The 24,495-nt window shown below is 33.7% G+C and overlaps 1 protein-coding gene across 1 annotated transcript; it reads left to right on the top strand.

Moving 5' to 3' along the window:
* Positions 1-21,161: 21,161 nt before the first annotated feature.
* On the top strand, positions 21,162-22,673 carry LOC111998663 (protein GL2-INTERACTING REPRESSOR 1). Its single transcript, XM_065782905.1, has 2 exons — positions 21,162-21,818; positions 21,932-22,673. Exon 2 carries the CDS (start codon positions 21,962-21,964, stop codon positions 22,301-22,303), a length of 342 nt encoding a protein of 113 aa, XP_065638977.1. The 5' UTR covers positions 21,162-21,818; positions 21,932-21,961; the 3' UTR covers positions 22,304-22,673.
* The last annotated feature ends 1,822 nt before the right edge of the window (positions 22,674-24,495 follow it).

The following is a 24,495-nucleotide window of genomic DNA, read 5'->3' as shown; positions in this document are numbered from 1 at the left end:
ACATTCAAGTTGGTTGTCCTCTCAATTCAACTGAGGGGACATGTATCAAGACATCAATCTCCCTTCCGCCCCCCCCCCCCCCCCAGGGCGTTTGCATACATATGGGGCATCACTTAGTAAAATTACATGCAATACATGGTCTATTGCTAGGACACAATAAATATTGATATGATGATGGTAAGAGAGCACTTCTTTTAAGGGTTCAACTTGTTGACTTGCATGATCGACCTAAGTAAATATTGGCCGAACCGATGTAGTTGACCTAATACACATTTTTCGGTCTTGTCTGATCAAGCCCTCACACCAACCTTGAATACAGCAATCATGTGTTTAACCATTCGCCAAAATGTCTTCATTTTTTTTTTTTTTGAGAAAGTTTTAACCTATGGCGTCTGCTCCTGATGATAGCTCTTTATCATCAGACTAAGATACCAATCAGTTTTTTGTTGTATACAGAGATCGAACCCCAAATCTCTTATACAACCATCAGAGACTTTATCAGTTAAACTAATTGAAACCCACTTCATTTTTCTTTTTTTGATGAACAATGTCTTCATTTTTCTGTTCAACTTAGTGGAATAAAAAATTTTGTTTTTGTGGTAAGATAACTTCATAGACCGGGATGGTAACGGTTTGATTTTGTTTGTTTTAATATTACCTTACCTAAACTAAAATCCTAGTTCAGCCACTCGTCACGAGTGAATCATTATGCATCGAAAAGTAAAAGAGCCCTGAGATTTGCTACCAGGTGCATTTAAACATGTCCTATCAGTCTATCAGAAGGTCCCATCGCCAAACATTGGAGGCGTTTTAATATGGAGGGTTAAATAGCCTTCCCGTTCCTTTGAAAAGTTAGGTATTTTACAACCTTATAATAAGTGATGTTCAATCCAACAACAAAATCATATATTTTTGTTAATTCACACTTTCTACTTTTCTGATTGCATTTTGAGGACTCATAAAGAAAAGGTTCTTTCTTACGTTCAAAACCCACCAAACTCCTCTAGCATGTGAATTGTGATCTATCATCGATCTATACACCAAGTTGAGCTATAAATGTAGAATTAATGAGACCACTGAATTAGATTAATTGCATGGCTTGCTGATGGATGATGAGAAACATTATATTCTCTAGGTCCAACACTATCTTTCTCTAAATTAATTTTTGGCATGGACAAAACTATTCATGTACAAGAGCACTACCTGCCTCTATATTTATTAGGCAGTTTTTTTTTCTCAGCTGAAAATTAGGAGAGACTCTTTCCAGCCATTTCTTGTGACCATTTTAATGTCATAATAGTAACTAATAAATTTATGAACTCAACTTTATTTTCACCAACAATCTTCAAGTTTATTTAGCGTTTGCATTCAGGTTGAGCATAAACTTATGCCTGAATTTGTAGGTACATCAGCTTGGTTATTTAGGGAGGCAATACTGGACCTTTGGTGTAATTGTGCCGGATGCCTGCAGGTCCTCCATGTGCTAGCACATCTGTACATGTACGATAAAAGCAAGTGATGCCCCGGACATAGAGTTTGAAAGTATATGGTGAATTAAATTTATCATATTTCATTAATTTAATCTTTTAAAAAAATCGGTAATTTAATAGTGAAAAAACTGATTTTCACTAAGATTGATATATTATGTCACCACTACCTAATTAAGAAAATGACTTCAAAGTTCTAATACATTGTGTGTATTAATGTGATAATCAATCAAACTCTCTTCGTGTTGGCCTCTTTGGCTCCAAATGTATATTAATTATTTTATGCATTAGATATATATATATATATATATATACACTCATTTTTACTGTGAATGACCCACAACTATGTGGACCTCAAAAACTATGAGAAGGAATGCACACATCTTATGCATAAAATATATTATCCTAAAATTAAAGTCAAAGGGACTCGAATACTCACCAATCTGGCAACTGGATTAGAGCATTCGCATCAGTCCGTATATTTTACACACCCATTTTTACACTAAAAACCTACTTTTTCTATTTTACACATTCACTTTTACAAATCACCCACATCAATTCATCTATTTTATCACCACTTTTATTTAAATAATCAATTTTCTCCATTTTTTTGTTATTTCCTCAACTAACCTTATTATACAGGCGCGCTCTCTTTCTCTCTCAGCTCATTTTTTTCTCAACCCATTTTTTTTTTTTGCTCTCTCTCTCTCTACCCATTTTTTCTGATTTTGCTCTCTCTCTCTCTCTCTCTCTCTCTCTCTCTCAGCCCATCTCCCTACCCATAACCCATCTCAATACCCATTTCTGAATCAACTCTACCTCTCGGTCCATACCGCTCCGCAGCTCCGATCCATAGCTCCCACGAGCTCCGATCCGCAGCTCCGCACCACCACTCCGCTCCGCAGCTCCGATCCAAGCTCCCACGAGCTCCGCTCCGCAGCTCCGATCCAAGCTCTCACGAGCTCCGATCCGCAGCTCCGCACCACCACTCCGCTCCGCAGCTCCGATCCAAGCTCCCACAAACTCCGATCCGCAACTCCGCACCACCACTCCGCTCAACAGCTCCGATCCAAGCTCCCACGAGCTTCGATCCAAAGCTCCGCTCCGCAGCTCCGATCCAAGCTCCCACGAGCGCCGATCCAAGCACGCCGATCGGTTTGGATTTTGTCTGTGGGTTATTTTGTGGTGTCTGTGGGTTATTTTGTTGGTTTTGTGGTGTCTGTGGGTTATTTTGTTGTTGATTTTGTGGTGGTTGATTTTTGATTTTGTCTGTGGGAGTGTGTATTGGAGGAAGAAGATGATGAGGGGTTGGTTGAGCAGATGGAGAAGAGAGAGAAAAAAAAGGAGCGAAATTAGAAATATTAAAATAATCTATACATGAGCTATAGTAACCGTGTATATATACACGGTTACTGTAGCTCATGGAAATTTTTAGAAGAATTTACACGGTTTTACACAATCTGATGTGGGAGGATTTTTGGCCAAAATGTGTAAAATGAGGAAAATTTTGTATTATACATGAATATCCATATGCTGATGCGAATGCTCTAAAGGGCGTTAAGGTCTGCAAATTATGTATAGTTGTTGAAAAAAATGTAAAAATTATAATTTAAAAAGTATTGTGAAAACACATATTTAAAGTATTTATAACGTAGAAAATGTATTTGGTACTATATCTCTAATAACTTCTTTTCAAACATGTTATTTTTTTAGGGGGTCACAATTTTCAGTGTTTAAACACTAAAAACTATTGTTCAAACAACCTTACCAAACAATCCCACTGAGATTAAAAGTTGTAAAAAACCACTTTCAATCTTAACAATTGAAAAAAAGAAAAAAAGAAAAAAAAAAGATAAAGATTAAAAAGTAAATAACGTGGAAAAAAAAAAATGTTGTGAAAAATATAAGCTTTAAAGGTTCTCTTGAAAAAAAAAAAAAAAAAAAAAAAACTGCTAGAGCCCTCAATTGTGGATAAAGAACTTTTCTTTTGCATGGTGCCCAAAAAAACACCAGCTGCTGCTCTGGTGTGATTTTTAGTTTTTTACTGATTAATTTCTCAAATAAAAAGCTCTAGTGCAAATATATATATATACATACATAAAAAGCTCTAGTGCATATATATATATATATATATTTATATGTATGTATGTATGTGTCTATCTTATTCACATAATGATTTAGTATCATTATGATTAGTATCAATCTCCCTTCAATTTTGATTTTTAATATAAACTAAATCAACTACTTATTTGGAGCTTGGAGCCTTATGTAAATGATTGTATATTGATAAATGGAGTTTNTTTTTAGACCTCTTAACACAATATGTTTAATCTAATGTTAAGCCAAGTTGATTAACAATTTGTTAATTAAATCTAGGTTAAACAAATATAACATGGAAAGTAAAGAACACACAGATCTGATGACTTAGGAAAATTAAACCGGTAAAAAACTTGGAGAGGATTTAACCTAGCTATCCTCAAGGTAAAAAAAAATCCACTACAAAAGAATTGAAGTTTGTACAATAAGATTTAAACCACTAACATCCTATTTCTACTTCATGTAGAAAACTTACTACCATGACCACGTGACAGTTTTGAGTCCACAAACTACTTCTTTCCTTGATCTACAACAACCACAAGTTCTCCTACTTGTGACTTTAAGACACCTCTCAAAGGTTTCAGATCTTCTTGAAAGTTCTTTATGCAGCAACTGAAGCAATTATCAAGTTCTTGATATAAATCTTGATCTTAATAGCTCTATGTGTGTGTTTGAAGGTAAGCACCTCTTAGATCTCACAAAAGATTCAACACACAACTTAACAAAGACTTATAAAATGTAGCTAGGGTTTTTCCTTTTATACTTGGAGTGAAACACTTAACCTTACCCTTCATATGGGCTTGGGCTAGTTTGAGAATTCTGTAGAAAATTGTTGATCCACGATTCTCGATCGATCGAGTATAATTTTCGATCGATCGAGCCTTGCAGAAATTAAATAGTAATATCCTGCAATTACTCGATTCCAAACTACATTAAAGGCATGTATACAATAAGGCTAAATAAAATAAAATAAAAAATGCATGATTGCAAGCTTGTTTTCTAGGAGATGTGGGAGTTATATGATGCAACTCTTTAGGTGATAATCACTTTCAAATTTATGTGATGAATAATATAGAAATAGTGATTGATTACTATCTACATATCACCCCACATGTATCTCATACTTTAACTAGTTGCACACACTTCACAGGTTATTCTTTGCTAAGCTTTGTACATAGAATTGTGTGTGAATCTAGTTTGGCCATCCAAGATTATGTTTTCTATGGTGTTTGATGCAAAATATGTTTAAGGGTTGGTTAATTAATTGTGTTTTTGATGATTAAAAACCTTGTTTTGAAGTTTTGGGTTGAAAACAAATGTTTTTGAAAAACTTTTAAACTCATTCTCATACATTTCATTCATGAAATTCTTTGGATTAAGTGTTTTTTGCATAAAAATTTGATGTTTTTCAAAAAAATCTAATTTTCCAGAATTTCGATCAATCGAATGTGTTTTTCGACTGATCGAAAATCCCTTGATTTTTAATCATTACTCTCTGCTTGACTCGATTGGTATTCTATCGATGCTCGACCGATTGAAACTGAAACATTTTCAGTTTCTAAGTTTTTGTCCAAATTCTTTTTTTTTATGCATCATTTATGTTTAGGATTCATATGTATTACATTGTTTTTTGTATCAATCTTGCAGTTTGCAGTCACATCTCTCATTGTTTTAACACATAACATGCATACACTTTGCTAAATTAGGTACTCAACTTGATTTAAATATTGATTGATTAATGTTTGAGTTTTGTATAGTTTTGTATATGCTATTTTTATGTATGAACTGTAGAAAATATTTTTCTAAAGAGATATGATGGATAAAAATGTGCAAATATTTTCTCTACTTGATATGAGTTCAAAAACCATCTATTTATGGGTCACATAGTGTCAAGTTTGCATTTATTGAAAGAGAGAATATTTGTGTTCATATGTAACCTCAATTTTTTTTTTGAGTTTGGTTTGTGTCTTTTTATTTATCCCCACCTCTTAAATTTTCCTCAAAACTTGTTTTGTTTTCCTATTTTTATAGGGAAGAAGCTTGTTTTTAACCTTTGTTGTTTATAGGGGGAGTTGTTTCTCTTCAAAGTAGGAGTTGTCTCTATTTTCTATAGAGTTGAATTGTTTTGTGTTCCCTTAATTCTCTATTTTCTCTTATTCTCTATTGCGTATGTTTTTTGTCTACCTTTTGATTGTGTTGTCTTGGTTAATACGTGACAAAAAGAGGGAAAAATAAATGAAATTTGGGGGAATTATGTTTAAAAAGGTTTTTAAAATGTTTTGTTTAGGGGGAGATGAAATTGTTTTGTAAGGGGGAGAATATAAAAAGTTTTTTGATGTATCTAACTTAGGGGAAAGTTAATTTACTTTTGTTTTTATATTGTGTTTCATATTATTGTTTATATGTCTTTTTTTCATACATGCGGTGACGTGTTCTTTTGAGTGTTTTCAAGAAAGACAGGTACATTCTGATTAAGATCTTCTACCTCTTCTTGCAACTTCTTGGTTAGGAGTCTTAGATTAGAATTTTTGTTGTATTTGGGCATTTTTATTGCATTGGGTTGTTCTTGTATTTGAGCATTTCATTTTGTATGTAAGTTTTGGCACGAATTGCGAAAGGGGAAGATTGTTAGGTTCTAAAAGTTTAGAATAATTGGCAATCTGTGAACACAAACTTATCTAGATATAGATCCTAAAGTCTATAGGTATTATTAGACAATGCTCAAGGTGATTCAAGTCAAGATTCAAGAACAAGTAAGTTGCAGAAAGAAGATTTCAGAATTTGCCTGGTTTGACCGATCGAGAGAAAGGCTCGATTGATCAAGAGTCGTATTTACAGAATTTTAATTAAGCCCAAACAGCAGTTCAAGCCCACAAATGATTAGGGTTTCAAATCTACTTCTCCTAGTATATAAAGGAAACCCTAAACATGTTTTTAAAAATGCCTTTTAGAGAGAGCAAAGTGTACCTCCTTTGTATCTAGGGTTTTGTACCCAAAAAGTTCTCTCATATCTTCTATCAGTGTTATTCCTTGAAAAATCTCAAGATTCGGTATTGTAGAAATTGCTGTCTTCTCTAGTCATCAAAGGTGCTGATGATCTAAGCCTTCAAGGGTGGTCTTAGAGTCATAAACAGGAGAGTTTGTGTTTTTTATCACAAGTATGGGTGCTTATGTTTCAAAGGCCTAATAGAAAATGAGTCCGTGAATTTGAAGCTTGCATATGGTCATGTCAGTAAGTTCTACATGTGGTAACAATAGGATGTTAGTGGTCTAAGTCTTATTGTAAACTTTGATTCTTTATAGTGGATTTGCTTTTTACCTTGAGGATAGTTAGGTTGAATCTTCCCCAAGTATTTTACCGGTTTGGTTTTCCTAAGTTATCATATCATTGTGTTATTTACTTTTCCGCTGCTTTACATGTTATGACTTTATTATTTTAACCTAGATTTGAATAATTAATCTAAGTATTCACTTGATTAATTAATTAGGTTAAACAATCTAGTTTACATGGATCTAAAACCTAACATCAAGTATTGAGTTTGGTGTAAATACCCTTAGACACTTTTGCTACATTTAACAAAAAATCATGAGGTGCTTGATAATGCATGCTCACCGGTAGAAAAATGTCAGAAAATTAATGAACCTTATATTCTTTTTGACCAACTACTAGTGGGTAAAATTTCAAGGAAGAGAGAAAACTGCAACAAAGACTTCAATGATGCCTGGATAGTGATGAATACCTGCAACTTGACCAACACCCTGCTAAGAAAGAGAGACCTTAGTTTGGTCTTAAGCAACCTAGGAATTGGCCAAGAAGACTGTAATGGTTAAGACAATAAATCAATGGGAGAAGAAGAGAGATGAAATTGGTAGAGTAACAGTGCTTAGGGACTCAGGGTATTACACTTTACTTGGTAGAATGGAGGGGTCTTTATAAATGTGTGAGGGACCAGTTTTGGCAAGAAATCCCTTCCCTAAGGACATTCAAGTTGGTTGTCCTCTCAATTCAACTGAGGGGACATGTATCAAGACATCAATCTCCCTTCCGCCCCCCCCCCCCCAGGGCGTTTGCATACATATGGGGCATCACTTAGTAAAATTACATGCAATACATGGTCTATTGCTAGGACACAATAAATATTGATATGATGATGGTAAGAGAGCACTTCTTTTAAGGGTTCAACTTGTTGACTTGCATGATCGACCTAAGTAAATATTGGCCGAACCGATGTAGTTGACCTAATACACATTTTTCGGTCTTGTCTGATCAAGCCCTCACACCAACCTTGAATACAGCAATCATGTGTTTAACCATTCGCCAAAATGTCTTCATTTTTTTTTTTTTGAGAAAGTTTTAACCTATGGCGTCTGCTCCTGATGATAGCTCTTTATCATCAGACTAAGATACCAATCAGTTTTTTGTTGTATACAGAGATCGAACCCCAAATCTCTTATACAACCATCAGAGACTTTATCAGTTAAACTAATTGAAACCCACTTCATTTTTCTTTTTTTGATGAACAATGTCTTCATTTTTCTGTTCAACTTAGTGGAATAAAAAATTTTGTTTTTGTGGTAAGATAACTTCATAGACCGGGATGGTAACGGTTTGATTTTGTTTGTTTTAATATTACCTTACCTAAACTAAAATCCTAGTTCAGCCACTCGTCACGAGTGAATCATTATGCATCGAAAAGTAAAAGAGCCCTGAGATTTGCTACCAGGTGCATTTAAACATGTCCTATCAGTCTATCAGAAGGTCCCATCGCCAAACATTGGAGGCGTTTTAATATGGAGGGTTAAATAGCCTTCCCGTTCCTTTGAAAAGTTAGGTATTTTACAACCTTATAATAAGTGATGTTCAATCCAACAACAAAATCATATATTTTTGTTAATTCACACTTTCTACTTTTCTGATTGCATTTTGAGGACTCATAAAGAAAAGGTTCTTTCTTACGTTCAAAACCCACCAAACTCCTCTAGCATGTGAATTGTGATCTATCATCGATCTATACACCAAGTTGAGCTATAAATGTAGAATTAATGAGACCACTGAATTAGATTAATTGCATGGCTTGCTGATGGATGATGAGAAACATTATATTCTCTAGGTCCAACACTATCTTTCTCTAAATTAATTTTTGGCATGGACAAAACTATTCATGTACAAGAGCACTACCTGCCTCTATATTTATTAGGCAGTTTTTTTTCTCAGCTGAAAATTAGGAGAGACTCTTTCCAGCCATTTCTTGTGACCATTTTAATGTCATAATAGTAACTAATAAATTTATGAACTCAACTTTATTTTCACCAACAATCTTCAAGTTTATTTAGCGTTTGCATTCAGGTTGAGCATAAACTTATGCCTGAATTTGTAGGTACATCAGCTTGGTTATTTAGGGAGGCATACTGGACCTTTGGTGTAATTGTGCCGGATGCCTGCAGGTCCTCCATGTGCTAGCACATCTGTACATGTACGATAAAAGCAAGCGATGCCCCGGACATAGAGTTTGAAAGTATATGGTGAATTAAATTTATCATATTTCATTAATTTAATCTTTTAAAAAAATCGGTAATTTAATAGTGAAAAAACTGATTTTCACTAAGATTGATATATTATGTCACCACTACCTAATTAAGAAAATGACTTCAAAGTTCTAATACATTGTGTGTATTAATGTGATAATCAATCAAACTCTCTTCGTGTTGGCCTCTTTGGCTCCAAATGTATATTAATTATTTTATGCATTAATATATATATATATATATACACTCATTTTTACTGTGAATGACCCACAACTATGTGGACCTCAAAAACTATGAGAAGGAATGCACACATCTTATGCATAAAATATATTATCCTAAAATTAAAGTCAAAGGGACTCGAATACTCACCAATCTGGCAACTGGATTAGAGCATTCGCATCAGTCCGTATATTTTACACACCCATTTTTACACTAAAAACCTACTTTTTCTATTTTACACATTCACTTTTACAAATCACCCACATCAATTCATCTATTTTATCACCACTTTTATTTAAATAATCAATTTTCTCCATTTTTTTGTTATTTCCTCAACTAACCTTATTATACAGGCGCGCTCTCTTTCTCTCTCAGCTCATTTTTTTCTCAACCCATTTTTTTTTTTTGCTCTCTCTCTCTCTCTCTCTCTCTCTCTCTCTCTCTCTCAGCCCATCTCCCTACCCATAACCCATCTCAATACCCATTTCTGAATCAACTCTACCTCTCGGTCCATACCGCTCCGCAGCTCCGATCCACAGCTCCCACGAGCTCCGATCCACAGCTCCGCACCACCACTCTGCTCCGCAGCTCCGATCCAAGCTCCCACGAGCTCCAATCCAAAGCTCCGCTCCGCAGCTCCGATCCAAGCTCCCACGAGCTCTGATCCACAGCTCCGCACCACCACTCCGCTCCGCAGCTCCGATCCAAGCTCCCACGAGCTCCGATCCAAAGCTCCGCTCCGCAGCTCCGATCCAAGCTCCCACAAGCGCTGATCCAAGCGCTCCGATCCAAGCACGCTGATCCACCACAAGCGCTGATCCACTCTCTCTGTCTCCATTGGTGTGTCCGTGTGTGGGTGTGTTTGGTTTTGTGGTGTTTGTGGGTTATTTTGTTGTTGATTTTGTGGTGGTTGATTTTTGATTTTGTCTGTGAGAGTGTGTATCGGAGGAAGAAAATGATGAGGGGTTGGTTGTGCAGATAGAGAAGAGAGAGAAAAAAGGAGCGAAATTAGAAATATTAAAATAATCTATACATGAGCTACAGTAACCGTGTATATATACACGGTTACTGTAGCTCATGGAAATTTTTAGAAGAATTTACACAGTTTTACACAATCTGATGTGGGAGAATTTTTGGCCAAAATGTGTAAAATGAGGAAGTTTTTGTATTATACATGATTATCTATATGCTGATGCGAATGCTCTTATGATTTACAATTTTTTAAGAAAGTTTGAGACATGTTATGTTTTGAAGATCCTGAAAAGTAGGGTCAACAGTGAACACACTGTTGCATTGAAGGATCCAAGATAACCCGAAAAAATATATTAATATTTTTATTGGAACATTCTTTATCAACCCAATCTGTTGGTAAACCCTACAAAGTATAGAGAGAATTAGTATGACTTTTGTACCATTCACGCTTATGGTCTTCTATACCATTTAAAGATTATGGTTTACCAACTTATGACTCTCTCTGTATACTTAAAAGGCTGCTAACTACCAAGTACCAACATATTACTATCCTTGTTTGTCTTCACTAAATTTAAACTCCCAACCTCCACTTGAGAACTCTATATGGAACTATATGTCACATTTACGTCTTCTCATGAGTTGTAAATTCACCATCTAACTTTCCAACAACATATTATATATATATATATATATAAGTAGTAAAAATTAGAAAAAGGAAAAATGAGAGCAGCCCAGCTTCAAGTACAGCCAAATTTAAGATGGATAGAAATTGGGTTGGGTTAATTTTGCCCATGCAAGACTCATAAAAGTGTACAAAATGAATCGTTTATTTATTTCTGAATTTAATAACAAACATAGCATTAGCATGATGGAGTTTGGAAACATCCGTAGAAAATTCGTTTTTACGTATATATCAAGTGTCCGTTTGGCCAGCGCGTTTGCGTCTGGCGTTACGTTTTCAGCCCCCCCTTTTTTTTTTTTTTTCACACGCGTTTCAAGCTTTTCCCAGCCGAATTTTCACTGTTCATTACTGTTGCGGCTACTGCTCATTGAACAGTAGCCGCAACATGTGACTTTTCAATCCAAATTTCACTGTTTACGAACCCACAATTTTCACTTTTCAGTAACTTTTTCATTAAAAATGGGTTCCACTGTACTATTCACACATTTAAAAATTATTTTGCTACAGTGTTTTCAATTTTCAGTTTTCAGTTTTCAGCTGTATCCAAACGGACGTGATAACCCGAAAATAATGACATTTTTTATACTATTCTATGTATGCAGCTTGAACCTCATCTTCCATGTTTGACTTCACCTTTGATTTTCTTTTCCTTTTTTTCCTTTTTGGTTCAATAATTACAGTAATATAAATGAAAGCAAACCAATTCTTGCCAAAGGTTGAATTGGCACTTCTTCATGCACAGAATATTTGGGGGTTTAAGGGCGAAAGAGTAATGTTATAGCCACAAACTATTTTACAACATTTTTACAAATTGTTGATGTGGCCAACCTTTTATTGGTTTTTATTTAGGCCCACCATTAATATCACTTTTTCATTTACAAATAATTACTTACCATATCAAAAGTTTGTAAATTTTTTTGTAAAATAGTTTGTATCTCTAGCATAATTCAGGGCGAAAATGTTCAAACTGCGAAGTTAGCAAGGCATTGTAATTATCTTTCCAAAAAAATAAAAAGCAAACAGATTCTTAAGATATAAATGGCTGATATAAATAAGTACTTGTCCAATACTGACTTAAAAATTGTGATGTTATAAGTAATGAAGATGCGCTACCTAGTTTCCCGCCTTTGGTGGCGCTCATAAAAGCCCTTAGTTTAATACCCATTAATTGAAAGCAGCTTAATATTTATTATAATAACCAAATGACCAGTTGTTCATTACTTCTCAAATCTATCCTACTTCAGTACAGTGAACTGCTTTGGTTAGTCAAATATTTAATCCTTTTTTTTTTCCCTACAAGATTCAATGCTTTCTTTTTTGAATTTCTTCAAGATTTAATGCTTGTTCCAAATTGTCAGAGAATTAAAGACCGCTCATAATTCTTGTTCCAGGCTAATTTTACAACCAGTGAAGGAACTACTCAAGGGCTGAGGGGGTCACCCCCAACCTTTGAAAAAAATATATATGAGTATATATATTAACAAAAAAAAATTTAATTTTGGCTCTGAAATTTATATACTTGGCCTTCTTCCTCCAAAAAATTTACAAATTGACTCAAGAAATCCAGCAAATAGATAAGAAGAAAAATCTATAAAAAAAAATGCACATATCCGGATAATAAGAAAAATCTTTGGACAAATCATAAATCCGATATAAGCAAAAAAAAAATCACAAAAACCTAATAACGTTTACCTAATTTTTTTCCTCTCCCTTGAAAACTCTAAGCCCCTCTCAAATGACTCCACCCTCATAGCCATAGAGATAATCCTATGACACACACGAATCGCTCCATCCATACACTAGTTAGATCTTGAAAATATTGGGACATGCTAATTAATTTACAAAACTCTTGATTATAAAATCCTATTATTGATTTTTTTATAAGAAAAAATATGAATAATAATTAATAAATTAGTGCTAATAATGCAACGTTTTCAACCTCTAGTATTGATATTCCAATTTTTTAAAATCTTTGAACAAAAAACCTCACCCCCCCTAAGTTTGAATCTTGATTCCGTCCCTGTTTACAAGACTAACCAAAAAGAATTTAATTCTGTATATATTAAAGATTTATTATTAGGTCATATTAATGAGTACCCTTAAAGCATTTGTTAATAGACTTTTTTAGAAAAGTTCCAAAAATGTTTTCTATATCAATTTTCTTAAGGCATTTATTAACCTATCCCTTATTTTATATACAAAACTCATTTAAATCATATTTTTATTAATAAAAATATGTTGTGCATTACAGCTAGTTTAACTAGTAAAACACAATTTGTACCAAATATATATATATATATAAACAGTGAAGGTCAAAGATTCGAAACTTATCTTATTTATAAAAAAAAAATTTAAAATTAAAGTATGCTTTTTTTAATGAAAATATGTTAGGATATACAAAATAGATACTTTTCCATAATAACTATGCTGTACCAGACGAATTAAAGTGAAAGACTATCACAGAGTTTAGTCATATATTTTACACTGAATTGGAAACGACAACTCAATTTACTCTAGTTAAATTTATTTATATTTTTCTGTTAAAAAAAGAAAAAGAAAAGGGAATAGGACATCAGGTTAGTTCAAGTCAAAATGACTAAACGGGATGAACTAGTACTAGTAGTTTCTCACCTGATGGGATGTTGATTTGTCAAGAAACTGAACTGCCAACGTACATTGTAATCTGTAACCATCATTAAAGCATTGTTGGATGACATAGAATATGTCTCTGTGGACGGAAACTATACCTGTCTATGCGGGTATGTTTTTCTCTGCACCATATTTATGCGTATAGAATATAATCTACAAACCATATTGTGCATTTACTTTCTCTAGTGTAAGTTTGTAACTATTTTATTTTTATTGTTAAGTCATAAGTGAAACCACAACCTTATCATCTCCATCATTTGTTATGGGGAGGAGGTGTTTTTTTCTTCTCCTTTTTTATACATTAATAGTTAAGGGTGAAGAGATTTGGATCTGGATATTTCAGTTGAAGACATCAAAAAGTGTTAATTGAGTTATAAAATTCTTGAGAGATGATGGGCCCTTTAAGATACAGTTTATTGTCATAACCCAAAACTACCACCTAAAAAAATGGATGATTTCTCCAATCCGAGCCTTCCATCATAGTTGCCACTTGAACAGGCACCGCCTCAACTAGCTTCTCCACTCTGTTAGAGGCAGCTCAGTCAGGCCTAGTAGCAATTTCACTGTTCTTATCTTTTACATCTTCCCACTTTGTCTAACGTGTCATTTTGGTGAGGGAGAAGTTGATAAAGACGGTCCAATGAGTTTCCTCAAATACCTAAGCTACAGTGTTCTAGATTTTTGGAGAAGCATTGTAGTTAAAAAGCATGTGTAGAGAAGATTGTGAGTGTTTTTATTGGATTCACTCTCCATATTAGCCTACTATTTTAGTTTTTAGAGCACCAAACGTAAATGCTCTCATGTAGGGGTTTTTTTAAATTTAAAAAAAAAAATCACTAGCTCGGAAAAAAAAAAAAAAGTGTGTAAACTTGATAGTACTTTCATTTAATTCGACAAGAACTTAATTAGACTTTTATTATCAAAAATAATAATAATTAAAAAAAATTAATTAGTTTGATGATCATTGATGTTTACGTTCCAACAAAGACTACTTTTTTTTTTTTTTTTTAATATAAGATAAAAATTCTACTTTAACCTAATCTAAGTGTATATGTGTGTGAAACTTCCTCTTAGAGACTTGAACTTCAGCTCTTACCCCTATACTCCACAAGCACTTATAGAGTGATTATCGCACTAAAAGTATACGGTGGTCAAAAACTACTTCGAAATGTATTCCATAGAAAGGAAAAGCCTAATTCACTAGCAAATTGGCCATTATCAATTAATCAATTTATGTCCATTGGAGTAATGGTAACAATCCCTAAGCAAAGCTATACACATGTTATAGGCTCATAGGAAAAATTATTAGATACCCTCGGAGTACCATAAATGCGTACTCCCATCTCTCATATAAATTGTGGATCCCACTATGAATTTAATTAGTGTGATCTACCATTCAAGTGAGAAGAGAGAGTATGTATTTATGGTACTCTAGGAGTACATAATAATTTCTCGACTCATAGTCCTTCCAAAACAGATAGATTTGAAATTTTAATTTGAACAATTGAGTTGTTTTTAATGCATTCTCTCTCTGTACAAATTTAAAATATCTTTTTTTTTTTTTCTTTAGATGACTCAAAAATGAACACTAACTTTTTTTTTTCCAATAAAAAAAAAAGTGGGAGTTCTTCTCAAAAAGAAAAAAGAAAAAAAAGAGAGAGTAAATTGTCATCAATCAAGTTAAAAGTCATGTCATATCTTCATAAATGTCATTTATTTTACAATAAATGTAATAAAGAAAATTTTCTCTAATCTTTTTGTTAATTATTAAGTTAGTAAATTGTGATCATTGTATAATAAAGTGAAAGTAATATTCCACAAATTACATCTTACCACCTTGATTTGTGGAAAAATAATAATAAAATCTTTTGTTTTTCTAATATCATTCTTTATTGTGTATTAAATATGACATGTTTTTTTAGATTAAAAAATAAGTCATAACATGGTTTTTAATTAAGATATTAAAAAATTGGTAAATAAATAAATAATTCAATTCCAAAGGGCTTGGTCTAGTAACTTCTAAGGCATTATGAGACTCATGAGGTCCTGAGTTTAAAATCTCTCTAGTTGGCATCTTGGGACATCCTTAAAAGGATCTTTCATATAATTACCTAGTGCATGAGGGATAATGAGACTAAACACGCTTGAAAAATAATTATGTGTTCAAAGAGCTCTATATTCCTTCGTCGACCAGAAGTGAAAAAAAAATGATGTGTTTTTCTAACAACTTCAATCTAATAAGGTTTTCATACATGATCAAGTGGATGCTAAAAATAGTAAATACAACTCAAATGAAGGATTTTTTTATACACCCATAATGATCTCACATGTGGCTCATATAAGGTCTATATTTCTTTGAGTCCATGAATACTCATGAATATATCCTATTATTATAATTTTAAAATTATAGTACAATCATTAATGCATTTAAAATTTCAAAATTTTCAATGGCTTTACTAAGGAGAAGCTTCATAGAGTTTTCACACATGATCAAGTCAATTCATACCTTTTGCAAATACATTTAACATGAAGGATTTTTATAGGCGTAAATGCACTTTTAGTCCCTATATTTTGACGTTTTTCCATTTTAGTCCCTACATTTTTTTTTTCACTTTTAGTCCCTAAAACCAATTTACGCATTCCATTTTAGTCCTTTCCATCAATCAACCGACGAAAATAGCTGAGGTGGCAGCCGGAGCAATTAAAATATTATAAAAATGCCACATCACCCATGACACATCAGCATATAAATTTAAAAAATTAATTTATTAATTTTAACTAAATAATAAAAATAAAAACAGAATTAAACCCAGCAACCAAGATTGTTCTTCATGTTCTTCATATTCTTCCTAAATCAAACCCAGCAACCAAGAACTCAAACCCATCACAAGAATACAAACCTAGCAACCCAAGAACTCAAACCCAGATCACTAGGACATAAATGAAAACAAGAAGAAAAAACTCAAATTCAACAAGGAGCAATTAAAATATTATAAAAATGCCACATCACCCATGACACATCAGCATATAAATTTAAAAAATTAATTTATTAATTTTAACTAAATAATAAAAATAAAAACAGAATTAAACCCAGCAACCAAGATTGTTCTTCATGTTCTTCATATTCTTCCTAAATCAAACCCAGCAACCAAGAACTCAAACCCATCACAAGAATACAAACCTAGCAACCCAAGAACTCAAACCCAGATCACTAGGACATAAATGAAAACAAGAAGAAAAAACTCAAATTCAACACCTTAGAGATCATCAAACCAGCACCATCAGATCTACCATAAATCAATTTCATTGAATTCTTCATGTTCTTCCCCAAATTCTAACACAATCAACACCGAATTCTCAACAAATCAAACCCATAAACCCAGTTAAAAAACCAACCCAGATTAAACCCAGATCAAGAAACCAATCACAACAAACCCAGATCAACACAATCAAACCCAAACCAACACAACCAAACCTAGATCCGACCACTAATGACCGACACAATCAAGCCACCACCACCCCACTGATCAATCAACAAACGCACGGCAAAATGGTGGCTGCGATCGGCGAGCTCCATTGTGGCCAAGACCGGGACGAAGGCCGAGACCGGCGAGCTCCATTATGGCAGAGACGGAGGCCGAGACCAGAACTGAGGCCGAGATCGAGACCAGGATGAAGGCTGGAGCCAAGACCAGGATCGAGACCGAGACCTTCCTCTAGATCTGCTCCAAACCGCTGGCCCCTTTCCTCTAGATTTGCTCCAAACCGCCAGCCCCCTTCCTTAAATCTGCTCCAAACCACCGGCCACCTTCCTCAGATCTGCTCCAAACCGCCAGCCCCCTTCCTCTAGATCTGCTCCAAACCTCATCTCATCTCATTGTCTCCCTCTCTCTAAACTCTTTTTTTTTTGGTAGAGCTCTCTCTAAAATCAGATCATGATTTTAGAGTGAGCTCACTTAAAGAAAAGTAAATACACTTAAAGTCAAAATGATCTAATGATAAATTTTTGTTTGGGTTGGTTGAGACGAGAGAATAGAGTTTGAGTTTGATATGATTTTTTAAATTCGATTTTAATTCTATGAATTTTAGTTTTTAATTCTGTTTTTATTTTTATTATTTAGTTAAAATTAATAAATTAATTTTTTAAATTTATATGCTGACGTGTCATGGGTGACGTGGCATTTTTATAATATTTTAATTGCTCTGGCCACCTCAGCTATTTCCGTCGGTTGACTGACGGAAATGATTAAAATGGAACGTGTAAATTGGTTTTAGGGACTAAAAGTGGAAAAAATAAAATGTATGAACTAAAATGAAAAAAATTTAAAATATAAGGACTAAAAGTACATTTACGCCATTTTTATATTACCCACAATGGTCTCACGTGTGGATCATATATATATATATATATATATAATGAATTGAAAAGCAGAATTACAATAAAACAGAGCGGTGAGCCTCCTCCACAACTATCTTGGCTAAACTATATATTACATTTGAGCCCATGAGCACTCATTAAAGATTCTAGTTATTATAATTTTAAAACTATAGGATAAATATTGCTGCAATTAAGATTTCAAGTTTTCAAGGGAATTAATAAGGAAAAAAATACTATCTTGTAAGAAGGGCTGATGCAATGCCCCTGTCATTTGGTAGGTCTCACACATTTATAGACCTATATATCAACATGTTGCACTATATTAGCTGTTTCAAAAAATAATTTTTAACTGATAAAAGGATTTAGAAAATTGTTAAAATTATTATAAATTTACTATTAAAAAAAAACTTATAAATTGATATAACTATTAATGTAATTAGTGTTACCTATGAGTGTTCACCAAACTACTTATATTGTATGATCGCACCCAAACCGACCAAAACCGATCACAAAATGAAGCAACCAGCTAAAAATAGTAAATACAACTCAAATGAAGGATTTTTTTATACACCCATAATGATCTCACATGTGGCTCATATAAGGTCTATATTTCTTTGAGTCCATGAATACTCATGAATATATCCTATTATTATAATTTTAAAATTATAGTACAATCATTAATGCATTTAAAATTTCAAAATTTTCAATGGCTTTACTAAGGAGAAGCTTCATAGAGTTTTCACACATGATCAAGTCAATTCATACCTTTTGCAAATACATTTAACATGAAGGATTTTTATAGGCGTAAATGCACTTTTACTCCCTATATTTTGACGTTTTTCCATTTTAGTCCCTACATTTTATTTTTTTTTCACTTTTAGTCCCTAAAACCAATTTACACATTCCATTTTAGTCCTTTCCGCCAGTCAAACGACGAAAATAGCTGAGGTGGCAGCTGGAGCAATTAAAATATTATAAAAATGCCACATCACCCATGACACATCAGCATATAAATTTAAAAAATTAATTTATTAATTTTAACTAAATAATAAAAATAAAAACAGAATTAAACCCAGCAACCAAGATTGTTCTTCATGTTCTTCATATTCTTCCTAAATCAAACCCAGCAACCAAGAACTCAAACCCATCACAAGAATACAAACCTAGCAACCCAAGAACTCAAACCCAGATCACTAGGACATAAATGAAAACAAGAAGAAAAAACTCAAATTCAACATCTTAGAGATCATCAAACCAGCACCATCAGATCTACCATAAATCAATTTCATTGAATTCTTCATGTTCTTCCCTAAATTCTAACACAATCAACACCGAATTCTCAACAAATCAAACCCATAAACCCAGTTAAAAAACCAACCCAGATTAAACCCAGATCAAGAAACCAATCACAACAAACCCAGATCAACACAATCAAACCCAAACCAACACAACCAAACCTCGATCCGACCACTAATGACCGACACAATCAAGCCACCACCACCCCACTGATCAATCAACAAACGCACGGCAAGATGGTGGCTGCGATCGGCGAGCTCCATTGTGGCCAAGACCGGGACGAAGGCCGAGACCGGCGAGCTCCATTATGGCCGAGATGGAGGCCGAGACCAGAACGGAGGCCGAGATCGAGACCAGGACAAAGGCTGGAGCCGAGACCAGGATCGAGACCGAGACCTTCCTCTAGATCTACTCCAAACCGCTGGCCCCTTTCCTCTAGATTTGCTCCAAACCGCCAGGCCCCTTCCTCAGATCTGCTCCAAACCGCCAGCCCCCTTCCTCTAGATCTTCTCCAAACCTCATCTCATCTCATTGTCTCCCTCTCTCTAAACTCTTTTTTTTTTTTGGTAGAGCTCTCTCTAAAATCAGATCATGATTTTAGAGTGAGCTCACTTAAAGAAAAGTAAATACACTTAAAGTCAAAATGATCTAATGATAAATTTTTGTTTGGGTTGGTTGAGACGAGAGAATAGAGTTTGAGTTTGATATGATTTTTTAAATTCGATTTTAATTCTATGAATTTTAGTTTTTAATTCTGTTTTTATTTTTATTATTTAGTTAAAATTAATAAATTAATTTTTTAAATTTATATGCTGAGTGTCATGGGTGACGTGGAATTTTTATAATATTTTAATTGCTCTGGCCACCTCAGCTATTTCCGTCGGTTGACTGACGGAAATGATTAAAATGGAACGCGTAAATTGGTTTTAGGGACTAAAAGTGGAAAAAATAAAATGTATGGACTAAAATGAAAAAAATTCAAAATATAGGGACTAAAAGTACATTTACGCCATTTTTATATTACCCACAATGGTCTCACGTGTGGATCATATATATATATATATATATATAATGAATTGAAAAGCAGAATTACAATAAAACAGAGCGGTGAGCCTCCTCCACAACTATCTTGGCTAAACTATATATTACATTTGAGCCCATGAGCACTCATTAAAGATTCTAGTTATTATAATTTTAAAACTATAGGATAAATATTGCTGCAATTAAGATTTCAAGTTTTCAAGTGAATTAATAAGGAAAAAAATAGTATCTTGTAAGAAGGGCTGATGCAATGCCCCTGTCATTTGGTAGGTCTCACACATTTATAGACCTATATATCAACATGTTGCACTATATTAGCTGTTTCAAAAAATAATTTTTAACTGATAAAAGGATTTAGAAAATTGTTAAAATTATTATAAATTTACTATTAAAAAAAAACTTATAAATTGATATAACTATTAATGTAATTAGTGTTACCTATGAGTGTTCACCAAACTACTTATATTGTATGATCGCACCCAAACCGACCAAAACCGATCACAAAATGAAGCAACCACAAAGAGGTTTCAGAAATTTACCCAATTTTTAAAATTGAAATATATATATATAGAGAGAGAGAGAGATATAGAAGGTTTCCAAAAATTTTTTTTTTATCAGATGAAATTAATTTTCTTCCTTCTCAAAGAAAAAAAAATTAATTTTCTTAGTTTCTACTGTGTAATGTGAAGGTTGTGCTATTAAATTTGCAGTAACTTTCGGTATAAAAAGTTCAGAATTCTGTTGGACATTCAACCTCATCTTTAGCTGTTACCCTTCATATTTCCCATGGTTTTCATTTACACGGCTGGTGTTTTCTATTCTTCCATTAAATTTCTAGGTGGGGTTGGGTTTTTAAACAAGGGTTTAGCTTTAAAAGCCATTGGGTCTCTTTTTTCTTTTTTTCCCTTCCGGCGCTGTATTGCTGTCTCATCACACAACTCTTAAAACACCGACTACCCTAAGCAATGAATGAATTGAATTGAAAGCTTTGCTGCACTTTGTAATTGCAATATTTACTGCAATTTCCCTAGCTCTCTCCTTTCCTTTCCTGTACTGCATGCATACTTTGGGATTTTTTCCCAACAATTAATACATTTTCCCTGCCCCCTTCAATTTACACTCTTCTTCTACCCAATACTTCAATTCCATTCAATTCAATTCCACACTCACTCTCTTTCTCTCTCCTCTTTTTTTCTCTCTACCTGTACCTTCCACCTCTCTCTCCCATAATTAAATTAAGCTTTAAAGGTAATCCAATATCACTCTCCTCCCTCCTCTTCATTTCCCTTCTATATAATGAGCCTTGGTGGTCTATACCAACCTACACAAAAAGTCCATGTTGTTGATGGTGCCGGAGCTAGTCATCTTTCATATCTAGCCGGTTTCCACCCACTCTTAATACTCTTATTCCTCTCCTTCCATATTAAATTTGCAGAGCTCTTATTAGCTTTTGGCATCAAATTTCCTTGAGGTATGTATTACCATGTGACCACCTTTTTGTAACACATGTATGGTGCAATTTAACCAAGTTTTTCCATGGTGTTTTGCTATTGAATCAACTTGTTTCTCTTTGTCTTATTTTAGGCAAACATAGATATATTTATACAGAGCAAGATGAGTAGGAGGAACGGACCAAAGCTGGAATTGAAGCTGAACCTTTCACCACCAAGGCGAAACCCAAGGGTGGAATCACCAAGCCGTTCAGCCACTGTGTCACCAACATCCCCACCAAGCTCATGTGTGTCATCAGAGCTGAACCAAGATCATAATTCTCTGAGATACTCGACCAGTCCTGAGGCCACGTCTATGGTGCTAGTTGGGTGTCCACGATGCCTCATGTATGTTATGCTCTCAGAGGATGATCCCAAGTGCCCCAAGTGCAAGAGCACCGTTTTGCTTGACTTTCTTCATGACACAAACACCACCAGCCCCAACATCAAGACAAGGAAAAGCTAAAAAAAAAATAATGAGAGTAGGCCTTTTCTAATTCTGCTATTTCTTGCGCTCCATTTTTAGCTTCAATCCACACTGTTGCGTGGGATTTTACTTGTGTGTGAAGAAAGTAAAATAATTAAAAAAAAAATTGAAGCGCGGATAGCACTTTTCGTGGTTTTTTTGTTAATTTTTTTTCTTACTTTGCTAATCATAGAAAATAGGACATGAGCAATCTGGGCACATAGGATCATGGTAGGGGCATGGATTGGTTGTGTCTGTTTCTCTCTGGGTTTAGTTTTCTTCTCTCTTTAGCAGAAGACTATGTAAACGGGTTTAACTGTAACTGCCCAAAATTTTCCTTATCAATATATTGGGTAATATTTTGCCTTCACTATCATTTCCCTCATAATTTTTATTTTTTTCGTTATGTTATTCTTTTTCTTATATCCGGTAAAAAAATGCCACATAAAGTTTAGGCGAGTTTTCCACCCAAACAAAAAAGAAAAAAAAGAAAAAAGAAATGGGTGTAAACAGTAAATTCTAGTACACACGGTAGATTCTGTACAAAACCTCTTTTTTCAGGAGTGTACTACAAGTTCAGAAGGTGTACAATCAAATTCAAGTAAATGGAATGACTTTGGGCCCACTCAGTAATTATTGGCCCAACCCAAATGGGGCTGTGTTGCACATTGGTGTGTTTGGACTTTGGATGAGTTTATTATATTCATTGGTTTTTTTTTTTTGTTTTTTAAACAATGTTTCATCAAAAACTTTGGATGAGTTTATTATATTCATTGGTTTTTTTTTTTTGTTTTTTAAACAATGTTTCATCAAAACTTTTAACCAGAAATTAATCACTATTCACGACGGGTAAATCCATTATATTCATTATTTTATTTTTGTATATTATGTAAAAAAATATAATTTTATTTTTAAAATATGATGCTTTCTAAAGTTGTACATTAATGAAATCATTGGGCCAATTCAATGAAATATCTCATATCTAAGTAAGATAAGATCGTACGGCTATGAGACCACCGTTAAAACTAAACGTGAGCTCCAAGTTAGGCTCACTAGAATTGATTTGATGGTTTAACCAACTTTGGCATGTGAAAATATAACACATTTATCACTATTAAAGTCCAACGCATTTCATTGCCTAATACTAATAGTCCAGCCACAATCTGGTATAAAATGGTAATGGAGATGGTTTTGTTATCAAATGATCCCTCAAAACTTAAAATACAATCTTATCTTGTGGCAATTTTCTTTGTCTAATCCAACAGTATCCGTTTGAGAATGATCTATTTATTTTTTTACTGAAAGTGTGCTAAAGTATAATTTACTTAAAAAATGTGAGGTTTTAAAAACTTATACATAAAAACTAAAATTTGACTTATAATCCAATGTCAAATGGACAAACTAAGCAACTTCTTTATGAAAAATGTTACCATTAACATCATAATTATGTGGGTCACAAAGTAAATTTAAAATATGGGAGTGAGTGAAACTATGAAAGCAAGAACTATAATTTGGGAAAAGAGAAGGGTAATTAGGTAAATTACGAAAGAGGAGTTGGGCTGGGTTGGGTAGTTCGAGCATTGAAAAAAAGGGGGGCTATATTAGATTGAATGACCATTAAAAACAAATAAATGCAAGAGTAATTGAGACAGTTGAGAATAATGAGGATACCACGTCAGATGATAAATACAAATTTAATTCCACCTTCGCCCTCTCTTTGATCATCTTTTTTTTTTCCTTTTCTTTGGTGCCTTCCTTTTTCACTCACTTCTCACACTAAACGCTATCTTTTTTATGTCCATCCACTATTTTGGCAAACCTCATTCTCTCTTCCATGTTCTACCTATTTAATTCAGCTTTACTCTTGAGTACTTTCCTTTTTTTCTTTTTCTTTTTCTTTTTTTGGTTTTTTCAACACCCTTTCCTTAACTCAAAAGCGTGCATCTTTCCTCTCTCTCTCTCTCTCTCTCTCTCTAATAATATACTAGTATTAGTATATATGATTAGTGTAGCAATTTAGCATTAGAAAGCTTAGGGAATCAAAATGATGACCTCTACTTTACAACCTATAAATACCCCTACGTCATTGGTTAATATTTCCCTATTTTATATTCATCCCATCTTAATATGCCGCATATCTTTTTCTTTTTCTTTTCAAATAAAATAATTATAATTTATTAGTGAAAAAAAAA

Source organism: Quercus suber, unplaced genomic scaffold, assembly GCF_002906115.3.
Source record: "Quercus suber isolate HL8 unplaced genomic scaffold, Cork oak 2.0 scaffold_320, whole genome shotgun sequence".
NCBI lineage: Eukaryota > Viridiplantae > Streptophyta > Magnoliopsida > Fagales > Fagaceae > Quercus > Quercus suber.
This window is presented reverse-complemented; position numbering and strand designations above follow the sequence as displayed.